The sequence below is a fragment of the Cervus elaphus genome, chromosome 1 (genome assembly GCF_910594005.1).
Source record: "Cervus elaphus chromosome 1, mCerEla1.1, whole genome shotgun sequence".
Classification (NCBI taxonomy): Eukaryota; Metazoa; Chordata; class Mammalia; order Artiodactyla; family Cervidae; genus Cervus; species Cervus elaphus.
In genome coordinates this window covers 71790201-71803179 of record NC_057815.1, presented here as the reverse complement: position 1 = coordinate 71803179, position 12979 = coordinate 71790201, and the positions used below count along the sequence as shown (strand labels likewise).

Here is a 12979-nt window from a genome sequence, read left to right as displayed (position 1 = left end):
GGAGAAACGTGAAGAGATAATATCATATACATATACTTCTTCGTGAAGGCCAACACAGGCCTTGAGGTTTAATTTACATACGGTAAAGTATGTACTTCTACTTTTCAGTGTACACTTCCGAGAGTTGTGATAAATGTATACAACTATGTAACCACACCATGCAAATCAAGATATAGACCATTTCTATTGGGACAAAAAAGTTCTTGCATTTCCCTTCGTCGTCAACCTTTCTCCTCTCCCATCCATTTATACCTTGTTCATGGTCATAAGTATATGTTTAATTTTATAAGAAACTGCCATACTGTTTTCCAGAGTGGTTGTGCCACTAACAGTGTGTGAGAGTTCCAGTTTGTCTATATCCTTGCCAGCACTTGTTACTGTCAGTTTATTTTTTATTTTTTTGCATTTTCAGTTCAGTTCAGTTCAGTTGCTCAGTCGTGTCCTATTCTTTGCAACCCCATGGACTGCAGCATGCCAGGCTTCCCGGTCCATCATTTTGCATTTTAGCCATTCTAATAGCTGAGTGCTATCTTATTGTGATTTAATTTGCATTTCGCTAATGACCAACGTTGAACATCTTTTTATATGCTTTTTGCCATTTGTGTAATCTTTTGTCATTGTGTAATAGGTGAAGTGCCTATTCAAACCTTTTGCCCACTGAAAAATCAGATTTTTTTGTTGACTTTTGAGAGTTCTTTCCAGGTTATAAATACAATCCTTTATCCCAGATGTGTTTTGCAAATGTTGTCTTCCAGTTTGTTTTGTATTTTTTAATTTTCTTAACAGTGGCAATAGAGCTTTGAAAGTCTTTAAAAATGCTGAAAGGGGTTTTCATCCATGGAAGTAGATGATTATAAGATGAATTCAGCATTTTTCTCTACATCTCCTATAGCCAAAACTTTTTACTGTATTTTTATTTTATTTTTTTAAGATTTGAAGACTGTATACTAGGATATTCAAGTACCTTATATAGACAATGACTTTACAAGACGGTAACTCTTCTTGGCGATCATTAACATCTATTTTTGTGTCAGTTATGGTTGTGGGCTGCCCTCGTGGCTCAGACAGTAAAGAATCTGCCTGTAATGGAGAAGACCTGGGTTCAATCCCTGGATTGGGAAGATCCCCTGGAGAAGAGAATGGCAACCCACTCCAGTATTCTTGCCTGGAGAATTTCATGGACAAAGCAGCTGTGGGCTACAGTCCACGGGGATCACAAAGAGTCAGACACATCTGAGCAACTGACAGTTTCACATAGTTATTTTAGCAATTCACCTCTTAAGGACTGCAAGGCTCAAGAAATCACATTTTGGATTCTTTCTGCTGGGAAGCACTGAGCCTTTGTGCTTGAAACACCAGGGAAGATGCCAGATAATATGGAGCCAATTTATCCTGCTGCCCAAAATGGGAGTGGAAACATTTTACGCAGCATCAGAAGGGTGTCCATGATGCCATCTAGCAGTGAGAAAACACACAAGGTCAAAAAATATCTCAGTGCAAACTCTGACTAAAACGGCTCCCATCCCATTTTGGCCCCATTTCTGCAGTGTAATTAGAGAGCAGTATCTTTACACATATGTAGCTGTTCTTATTGTTTCCAAAATGCAAGAATGCATTTTAGAAAGGTTAAATTTAATTGCATGTTGCAACAATGTCTTCAGCAGTAATAGCCAGGTAAGAATAGAGCAGACTGATGAATTTTAATTAAAAGAAAGTAAGAGAACTGTGAACCTATCTTTTGATATAAAAACTTCACCATCCTAGCACAGTGCCTTGCCCTTATATGGGTGCTTTGTACATGTTTGTTAAATAGGTTTCCTTGTCTCTGGAAAAGAGACTTATCTCTTTTCTTTTTGGCACAGTGATTTCCAAGTGCAAAGGGGATCCCTCTCAAGATGTATGGCCTGCCAAAATAGCATCAAGATATGTATTAAATAGGCTTTCCTTAAAAGATATTTTCAGAGAATTTTTTTCCATTTTGCAAGTGAAGAATCATAAGTGTCAAGAGATACACATGTTTAGAATGATAGCATTTCATATTGGTGAAAATATATACCATCCATAGAAATAGAACCTGTAATGTCTCCCATAAAATAGGACAGTGGTTATTCCTGGGTATTGATATTGTTGATGGTTTTCTCTGTATTTCAGTGCTTTAAAAACAGCGAATATAGGTTACTTTGTTGTTATAAAAGTGGTGAGTGAAAGAGATCACTTGCCCAAAGGTTCAGAATCCCGTCAGAAAAGAAATTAAACTTGGGATTTCCCTGGTGGTCCAATGGCTATGACTGAGCTCCCAATGCGTGGGACCTGGGTTCAATCCCCGGTTAGGGAACTAGATCCCACATGCTGCAACTAAGGCCTGGTACAGCTGAATAGATAAACAAACCCTGAGGGAGAAAAAAAGGAAATTAAACTCTTCATATGCCTTGTCTAGAACCTTGGTGGTGTGTGTGTGTCTACATTGCTTCTGTGTGAGAGTGATCTTCCCCTCCAGTGTGTCCCAACAGGGACATTTAAGTTTAGTTTTAATTTTTTGGTTTTGTTGAAACAGTAGACATCTGTGTGCCTGAAACTTTTTGGTGGACGATAAAACCCTCGAAAAGTCATTGGAATAGTATTAGTTCTTTATCATTATCAGCATATGTCTGCTGAGTTTCAGGACATCACCACCATTTTCTGGAGAACATATTAGAGAATGATGTGTTTTGTAGAAGCTGTTTGTAATTTATTAAACATGATTTATCGACTTCTCATATGGCCGGGTAATATTTGCATTATTACTAACACCGAGGCAGCAAAAGTGCAATTTTATCTAACACAAATAGGAGGGTTTATTCAAAGTTAGATAACATTGGGTCAATCACAGTATATTTAAAATTAAATAACCCCATGGCAAAAGGCCCAGACCAGCAAGCTTGCGGTGGCGAAGTCCGCGGTGGTACACTCTGGGCCATCAGCAAACAGGTTGGGCTCGCTTCGGGAGCATTTTACAGGGATTTTAAAAGGCACCTTGTTGAAACATGATGTTCCTCTCTACTCAGTAGATGCTTTAGCATTAGTGAATTTTATGAGCGGAAAAAAGATAGTTTAACCACTGGGGAGATTTAGCAGTTTCAATTAAACAATTGCACCCTTTCAGTGTTAATTTTGAAGTTGGTGGCTGCTGGTGTTGGAGGTTTCACCTGTATTTTCCTAGTGGGGTGATGTGCTTTTGCAGTTTTGATCCGTGTTGTAAAAATTGGGGAGTATTACATTGGCTGTGATATGCATGTGCCCTGTCCCAGTTGGTATACCTTGAGAGGCCAAAATTATAAAGAAATCTGTTATGGAACCAGTATGTATAGAAAACATGCATTCAGGCATTTCCCCCATTAAGTAAAAGTTCTGGGTTCTGTCCCCTGCTTCATCGCTTATGGTGCAAAGTCCTCCTGGCGCAAAGCCATTTAAAAATGGCTCTTATCTTTCCTGTACTTCTAACAATTTTCCTATGAGAAGGTAATTTCCTACCTCCTTCTCTCCCTGTCTCCCTTCCTTCTCTGTCAACAGCCAAGCCTCAACAATTTACTTTTTTTAAAACAGAGTTCTTTGATCTCAAAGAGCTCTTCTATCTCAACATCTTTGACTCCTGGAATTCTGGAGTTTAGAATCCAGTTTTGTAGTTAGGAACAACTCCAGGTTCTCGACCTTCTGCACCATTTAGTATTTCCATTGTGTAAAAGTGATTTCTTTTCTGGAAAAGAAGACCACCAAAGGCAAAGTGGTGCTCGGCTGCTGGCTCTCGGTCCAGTGGATTCACATAGCTTCCAGGAGCAGTAAAACATGGACAATGATGACATAACACCTGTTACTTATTTAGCTTTTTATATGTGACTTGACGTGGGGCTTCCCTGGTGGCTCAGTGGTAAAGAATCCGCCTGCCAATGCAGGAGATGCAGGTTCAATCCCTGGGTTAGGAAGATACCCTGGAGCAGGATATGGCTACTCACTGCAGTTTTCTTGCCTGGGAAGTCCCATAGACAGAGGAGCCTCGTGGGCTACAGTCCATGGGGTCGGACACGACTTATTGGCTAAAAAACAGCAACGTGACTTGACATTTTCTGGTCTTCACAGGATGCTCTAGGCTTTAGTTACTACTGCCTCCTTTATCTAAATGAAGAAGCCAGGGCTCAGAAAAGATAACCAGCTTGCCCAAGATCACACAGCTAATGCTGGTGAATCCATAGGAAAGCCTTAATCTTCGAGGCCTGCGTCCTTCCATCTATGCCGGGTTGGCTCCAAGTAAGGCCATCTGTTCTCTTGAAATCACTCTTTGGAGGCTTTTGGGTTGGTGGTCTCTGACCTCATAAGATTATTTTCTTTTCTACCTTATACTTATTTTCTTCATAGGAACCCAGGATTGCAAATCTCCGGGTTTAACTACAGATGTTCCTGGCAAGATTGTGTTGCTCCTCATGAATGTCAAAGCACTGACCTAGGGGTGTTATCTTCTAGCTAAAAGTTTTCTGTACCATTTTCTTTTACTTATGTACTTTAGTAATTTATAGGCCTATGAGCCCAATATATTTGTAATTATTGGCTTAGGGCTTCCATTTGTAAATTGTTACAGTTAAGTCATCACCCCCAGAATCCGAAGCCTTGAGCTCTCTTGCTGGTGTTGGTGATGTCAAGTCTGGAATCTACTCTTGGGGCTTGTAGGTTGTTTATCACCATTAGCCCTCATTATTTTAAATGAGTACCCACCCACCTTATACTCTGTAACCACATGTTTCCAGAGCTTCTCTGGAGATTACATCTTGCAGGTCCCCCCTCCCTTTCTTTTCTTTTTCTCCTCCTTACTTGCAAATGCTTTGTAAGTGAGGCCCAGAAAATATGAAGGAAAACACCTAAAAAGATAGTATATGAAATTCAGATCAGTTTGGAAACAAGTGTTGCTTCTGACTCTGAAGTTTTGGGAGAAAAAAAAAAAAACCTCACCAAGTGTGTTTAACACATATTAGTTTGTAAATATAGAGTCCCACTAATTGCATTTATAGCTCACAGCAAAACTACCTGTTATGTCTTGTTACTCTGAGGGGGGGAAAAATAAGAGAGTTATATAGGTGTATGCATTTTACAAAATTGGAATTCAGGGAAGAGTGTGGTGTAAATTCTTTTATAATTATGTGTCTTTTTCTGCTGAGGCAATTAGTCAGTTTTTCTGTTGCTGTGATGCTCACCTGAATTCAGGTGTCCCAAACTTAGAGGAAGGGCTTCCCAGGTGGCTAAGTGGTAAGAGAATTCACCTGCCAATGCAGGAGACATGGGTTTGATCCCTTGTTCGGGAAGATCCTCTGGAGGAGGAAATGGCAACCTTGTCCAGTATTCTTGCCTAGGAAAACCCACGGACAGAGGAGCCTGGTGGACTGCAGTCCACGTGTCACAGAGTGTCAGACACGACTGAGCACATGCACATGCAAATTTAGAGGAAATGGTATGGAGTACCTCCTTCCGGAAAGAAATAAATTATGGTTGTCCTCCTTTTCCCTTTTATTGGAATGACTAAAGAACACCAAATTTGTGATATTTTGCAGAATTACTGCTTACTTATTATTTTGCTTTTCCGTGTGATTAATAAAAGTTTTGTTGTATTCTTAAGAATGATTTTATTGGTTAAAGGTAAATGTGTTTTGGTTAAAGGTAAATTGGTTAAAGGTAAATGTGACAGAGGATGAGATGGTTGGATGGCATCACTGACTCAACGGACATGAGTTTGAGTAAACTCTGGGAGTTGGTGATGGACAGGGAGGCCTGGTGTGCTGCGATTCATGGGGTCACAGAGTCGGACACGACTGAGTGGCTGAACTGAAGTGTGTTTCCAGTGGAAGTGGTTCAGTTGTTTTCTAATGACAAACCAGGAGTCTTTAAATGTTGCCTTATGGTCACTTTTCAGAAAGCTTCCTTTTCTATCAGGTGAACCTCCTGTATTTTGATTAGGGAGGGTGAGCCCCTCCATCAAAACTACCAAAAAAAGTGAATCACAGAAGTATATGTCAGGACAGGATGCACCCCAGTGCATCCTGGGGTGCATCAGTGTAGCTCCCCGCCCCCACCATTTTACAGATAAGCAAACCAAGGCCCAGGATTGAACAGTATTCCTTCTGATCCCTATTGGGGTGCTGTTTCTAGGATGTTGCTCCAGTGTTTATGAGAAATGAAAGGTTCCCCGTTCCCCTTCCCCAGGGATAATAATAGCTAACTAAATTAGTATCAGGGCCTGTATTTAAAAATAATAATTCCTAGAAAAGTGTATTAATTTTGTTTTCTTATAAATTATCTTTAGTATAATTTGAGTTGTTTTTAATGATAGACAACTTTGGAATGCATGTGAATCCCTTTGGTCAGAGGATTCATCTCCAGAGAATTTTCAGAATTTTGTTTCTTCAATAGCTAATGCTATTTATAGTTTTATTATTATTATTATTTTCAAGCAGAAGCGCTCTTCCTGAGATCCCCTGATTATCTTGCCAAGGTCTTGGGGGCAGTGTCCCCCCTCTTTTTAACCGTGGTTGGACTCAGGATTTGCTCTATGTCCTGACTACCACTGGAGTGAAGTAGCAGGGTCCAAATGATGTTTTAGAAGACTCGAAGTTTGGAGTTAAGATCTTGGACTCGAACTCACGTGTCCTGTTACACCACTTGCTGGTGGCCTCAGGGAGGTTCTTTTGCCCCAGGAAGCCTCAGTTTCCCCCTTCGTAGAATGAGATCAACGTGCAGTCTTATCCTCTGATCGGTATTTGCGACATGTCAGCTGCTACTGCTGTTTTTGCTCCTGCATTGTTATTTTTATTCCCAAGCCAAGACGTTTCCCAAACATGCCTTGAGAAAGGCTAGTAAGAAGGAAAGCAAATTCCACTTTTAACTGTTGGTGAGAGGAAAGGTGGGGAGAAGGGACTGACCTATATTGACACTCACTGTCCTTTAAAGGAAAATTTTACCTGATCAGAGTAAGGAAAAGAAAGTGGTATTATTGTCAGCTGGTTTCTGGGTGCTTGATTTCTCGTCCACCTTCTTAGACCCATTTGTCTGATCCAGTCATGGGAAAGTCACATGGGTGAATTTTTATGGTGCTTTATAGAAAGGAGAGACCTGTGGGCTGAACCTCAGAATTTAACAGCAGATAAAAAGGCAGGGGCAGGCTTCCTTGGTGGCTCAGTGGTGAAGAATCCACCTGCCAATGCAGGAGATGCAGTATTGACCCCTGGGTCAGGAAGATCCCCTGGAGGAGGAAATGGCAACCCACTCCAGTATTTCTGCCTGGAGAATCCCATGGACAGAGGAGCCTGGCAAGCTACAGTACGTGGGGTTGCAAAAGAGTCAGACATAACTTAGCGACAGAGCAGCAGCAACAACCACAAAAGAGGCAGGGGCACCTGGGTGAGGCGGGCAACCCAGAGCCTGCAGGGACTGTCCCTGGTGAGGCTGCCTTCACCTGCGTATCACACTGTCCAGATAAAGCAGAGTGTGGAAGGAGAAAGCCAGTCCAAAAGGCAGCTGTCAGAGAAGAAGAAAATAGTTAATAAAGGGTTTTTTCCAGCTGCTTGAACTAGTTAATTTTTGACTTATATTGTCAAGTGGGTACCCTCCTTGCTGCTGTCTCTTTAAGGAAAAACTGGAAGTGGACCACATACCTGTCATGTACGCACTTGTTTGCAGCCCGCGTCTATTCATAGGCTAAAAATGAAATCTACTTACAACTATTACCTGGAGGACTTTTATAGGTTTTGCAGAAAATATGACTGGGGTACAGTTAGGACCTGTTTTATTATCCCTGCCAGTGGCTTAAGAAGCCACCCGTACCCGTAGATCTCTTTTATCAAGTTCTAGGTATTCATTTGTTTATTTTTGTCAGGTATAGAGTACTTTGAATACCCGAGCCCTGAAAGGCCACACCAGCTCACTCATTGTAGGTAGTTGGAGACATTTTTTTCCAAGAATACTTAAAGGGCAAAAGCTCAGGATCTGGATATAGCATAAATGATGGGGTATACTTTTTAATAAAACATTGAACTTTCCTGTTTTCTTAACACTGCATTCTGAAGCTAAATTATGACTATTCCTATGTCTGTCTTCTACACTCATTTTTCTTGCTTCTTTACAAAATTTTATCACCTAATTATTTTTCTGTTGAATTAAGTGCTTTAAGTCTAATATCACATAGTTAACCATCTTCTTAACTTTATGTTTTCCAGGGATATCAGCATGAATAACATTACTCAGTTACCAGAAGATGCATTTAAGAACTTCCCTTTTCTAGAGGAGTTGTAAGTATCCTTTTGAGAACTGTTTTTTATTTGAGTATTTCTCATTTTCTCTTTGGAAATTCTCACAACAGAGATTGTCTGCTGTTTCTCAGGGGACACTCAGAGAACTGGGTTCAGTGGCCTCAGTATAGTGGAAACCATGTGTTTTGGGGAAAAAGACTTGAGTTTTTAAGAAGTGTGATCACTGAAGTTATTTTTGAAAGTCAGGATGAAAAATGCTACTTCCATGGGCCTTTTTTGCTGCAATTGTTATGACCACGAATGAGGCAGTGACACAGGTTAATTACAGCGCTATCCCAAGATAACAAGGCTGCTATGTAATTACCATGATTGCCGCAGGAGTTGCTGTGTGGGCAGCAGAACCGTAAAGAATAATCTACAGCATTTCAGGGTCTTGATGCAGCAGATGACCTCAACTTGAGCCAGCAGAAAACTTGTCTCCTTGGACATGGGCAGGTGGTCTTTGGGAGTGGGGTGAAGACATGGAGCCTCCTTCAGGTCTCTGAGAACACCTTTCCTGTTAAGCCTGTGTCTGAACTTGGCAGTGTCATCTCGTATTTCCAATTTGACAGCTTACATGGGGGAGAAGTTCTTCCCACCTGTAACCTCCATTTTGTTTTTCTCGCCATACTTATTTAAAGTTCATCAAAATAAGCACTTTTAGATTTTATAGGAATTGGCAATGATCAATAGTTTTTAAGAATTCAGAAAAATAAAATAAAGTCATAGTTGACTTGAGTTAAATGGAGGGCTTTAAAAACAGCTAAGCTAATGGATTATGTAATATGTAGAGGCAAGAAGGTGACAGTTTGATGGTAAGAACATCAAAGAGCTGTAGCCCTGAAGGAATCTAAATTCATATTACAGATTGTGCCCTACAGCCAGCTGTTGAGTTTTAGATCCAAGTCAGGGACTGTCTCTCCTATCTTAGGTTGGCCCCTCCCTACACGTGGGGACTAGGAATCAAAAATAAGACAAGCAGGTTGTGCTCCCAGTTTCTGACACTGTTGAAACAGCAGTTAAGGATTTAGTGAGGTTAAGGAGAAGTTTTTCTTCCCACACTACTTAATTGAACGTAATGTTCCCACAGCAAAAGTTGGACAGAGGTTCTTTGCCACTTCCAAGCTTGTGAACTGGGTCAAGTTATTTAACCTCCCTCGGTTCAGTTTCTTTGTCTATAAGGTGCAGATAAGACAGAATGAATTAAAATAGATGTTAAATACTTAGGACAGTGCATGAAGCAGAGTGAGTGTTATGTAAATGCTGGCTGGTATTTATTTCATCATTTTAAAAGTGCTTAAGGTGGGGGGAGGCGGGGAGCAGCAGCTTGTATACCAGTTGTTGTCATGGGTTACAAGGTTTCAATGTATGTTTTACTTTATTTTTGCCTGTTTGTTTGTTTTTTTTCCTTGAGTGAAATTAATTCTTTTGTAAGAAAAAGCTCTTCGTTTTTAATTAGACATTTGCAGTGAATGAAAAAGCAGTGAGCTGTGTATTTGAAGCCCCCCAATTCCCACCCTCCCAATCAAGCTCAAGGATGCCCCACCCATTTCTTTTCATTTCACATATAGTTTCAGCCTTTAGGATTAGTCTCCCTTTACAGAAGTAATCACACAGTGAAAGGCCATTCATGAGCACGGGTTCAGCTGTTGGATCACCCCCAGAGATATGAGACGTGCTGGGTGAGAAATGGAGACGCCCTCCTTGTTCTGGGAAACCATGTGTGTGCACCACGTCGTCAATGCCTGTGACTGTCAGCCAGTCCCCTTGGAGGGATTGGTGGTGAGCGCCTGGATATGGAGTCCACCCTGGCTAATCTCTGCTTTGTGAAGTTCGCATCTTGGATTTCGTAAAAATCTCAAATGACCAAGCATATATCAAGCTCACAAATTCTGTCAACTGAGAGTTTTAATTGGAACCAAATTGGATTTGACTGCCAGCCCTTTGTTAGCGAGGTTTTGTTCGCTTCACATTCTGCTTATGGCAGCGAGGAAGCCCATCCCGTGAAGTCCGTACAGCTTCTCCAAATACTGTATGGGACTTCAGAAATGAATTTGGTCAGGAGCGCTGATGATTAATTTTAAAGAGTCCTTCAGAATAGTCTTTCATATGCTGGGAATACTTACAGGCATTTGAGGGAATTTCTTTTCCATGTTAATAGAATCAGGGTAAAAAGCCCGTGTTTTTTCTTTACAAAACACCGTAGCTGAGTTTGACATTCCAAAATGATGCTGCCAGGAGTATTGTAATATTTCAGAAACAGCATCACCCTTTGTCCAAAAGTCATCTGGAAGTCATTTAAGAGTGATTGTGAAGCTGAAGTACCCGGAACAGAAATGAGTGATTTACTGAGGGCTTTTTTTTTTTTTTCCACAATATTTAATGAGGTGTGCTTTGCATGATGTGACCGGTTTGGCTGAATTTTATATGATAATCCAGAATGCTGGGAGTATTGGGTGGAATCAGTTCCCAACTTAAGAAGTGTTTATAGATGTTTACGCATTCAGTTGTTCTTTTGACAAACACGAAATCCTGCTCTGTGCTGGGTCCTATGGTGGGTGTCAGGGACACCAAGACAAGTTAAGTGTGGTCTTTGCCCTTGGAGTTGACAGTTTGTCTAGAGCTGTGCTGTCCAGTACCATAGCCACTAGCCACAGATGGTTATTTAAATCTAGACTTACAATAATTAAAACTAAAATAAATGCTCAGTTTTTTAGCGGAGCCAGCCATCTTTCAAGTGCTCAGTAACCACCTGTGGCTAGTGAATCTTGTGATGGTCCGTGCAGATGTAGACAGTTTCCATCGCTGCAGAAAGTTCGTTTGGACAACAAGGGTCCAGAGGAAGAGGTGGCGTGAACACTTGGCGTGGCGTGGTGAAGATGGTCCAAGTGTGTGCAGGGTCAGCGGAAGCCTGAAGCAACCTGTTTATTGAGACTGGAGGATTAGGGAAAGGCTTTCCAGGATAGCTTCAGCTGAGTCTTGAAGGACACATGAGAATTAGCTAGGTGAGGATAGGTCGTAAGGGTGCTCCAGAAAGAACCTTACAGCATGTGCAACGGCGCCAAGGTAGACATTTCAGAAGCGTTAGGACACAAGATGATAGTTATTGCAACTGAAATAGAGAAATGTGAAGTATTGAAAGGTAGAGAAATGTGAGGAGATGAGGCCAGATCCCCAAGGGACTTTTTAAGCTAAGGAGTTTAGACTTTATCCTGAAGGAGCTGAATTGGGTATGAGGGTAAGTGATAGGGAAGTAACTAGGATTTTTTTTCCCTGAATGACTAGATGCCATTCACTGATTCCCACCCCCCCCCTCTTTCTCTGGGAATCCAAAAACATAGGATCTGACCCTAAATTCAATACATAAAATGTGTAGTCTTGAGACAGTCTATTGATTTTCATATCTCAATTTCCTACTCTTTGAAATGGGACTCTTCACAGTAGTATTATAAAGGGAAGTGGGAATTATTTATGTAAAAGTGCTTTGTGACCATGAAGTGCTACATTGACATGAGTAATGTAAATTTCACTAATCCTATTAAACATTGCTGTCTTTTTGAAGTATTTGGGGGAGAGGTTGTTTAGCTTGGAGATGGGAGTTAGAATAGCCCCATGTAGATTTCTGTTAGTGATGTGAAAGGAAAGGCAGAATTTTTGGAAAATATTAATTCAGCATCCCAGAGTTGGTGTCTGATGTGATGCTGTGTGCTGTCACTCCATCATATCTGACTCTTTCTGACCCCATGGACTGTAGCCCACCAGGCTCCCCGTCCATGTAGTTTTTCAGGCAAGAATACCAAAGCCGGTTGCCATTTCCTACTCCAGGGGATCTTTCGAACCTGGGTCTCCTGGGTCTCCTGCATTAGCAGATGGATTCTTTACTACTGAGCCACCAGGGAAGCCCCCATACTACACGTTAGTGTCGTAGTATTTTGGCTGTCCTTAAGACCTGTCAGGGCATTGGTGGCCATTTAGGGAATGGCTGAAATGTGGAGTTGTGAAATTGATTTAATTAGAAACAGCAGAAGGAATTTCCAACTGCTTTTCCATAGGCTCCCACTGAGAAATCCATGAATGTTACTTTGAGCTTAGATGTTGCAACAGCAGTGGAAACTGTTGCCAGCTTTGGCACTTGCACAGTTATTGTTTAATGCATACTGTAAGACTAGGCTAGTTCTGTTTCAAAATGTACTTTGACTTTGGAACTCTTCACAATGCTAAAGTGAAAATTAGGTCTCCGAGTACTTGTGTTTTTGGGGCAGGTGGGTCTGTAGGACAATTAATTCCTAGTAGAGATATTACTTTACAGAAGAGAACTAGTAAGTAATTTGAACAGGAAAATAAAGAGTGGGTTAAAATTAAAAGTTATAAATACTTTAGCCAATAGTTGTGTACACACATACACACGTACATGCAGACAATATAAAATGTGTGTACATTTTTTTCAGAACCATTTGAAAGTAAGTTGCAATCATTGAATTCTCCTTTACTTCTAAATAGTGCATTGTTTATCCCCAAACCACAAGGATATTTGTTTAAATAACTGCAGTGCAGTTGTCAAACAGAAAACTAGATTCCTATGTATTATTTGGTTTGTAGTTCTTATTCAGATTTGATAGCTAATCCAGTAGTATTCTTTAGCAAAAAGGAAAAATATAGAATTCTGGTTCAGGATA

General features: G+C 40.8%; 1 protein-coding gene across 1 annotated transcript in view; it reads left to right on the top strand.

Moving 5' to 3' along the window:
- The window catches only part of LGR4 (leucine rich repeat containing G protein-coupled receptor 4), a 98822-nt gene that overhangs the window by 44489 nt on the left and 41354 nt on the right, over positions 1-12979 (top strand). Inside the window, exon 2 of the mRNA XM_043908330.1 lies at positions 8232-8303. Within this exon, the coding sequence (XP_043764265.1) occupies positions 8232-8303 (72 nt within the window). The remainder of the gene's footprint in view (positions 1-8231; positions 8304-12979) is intronic.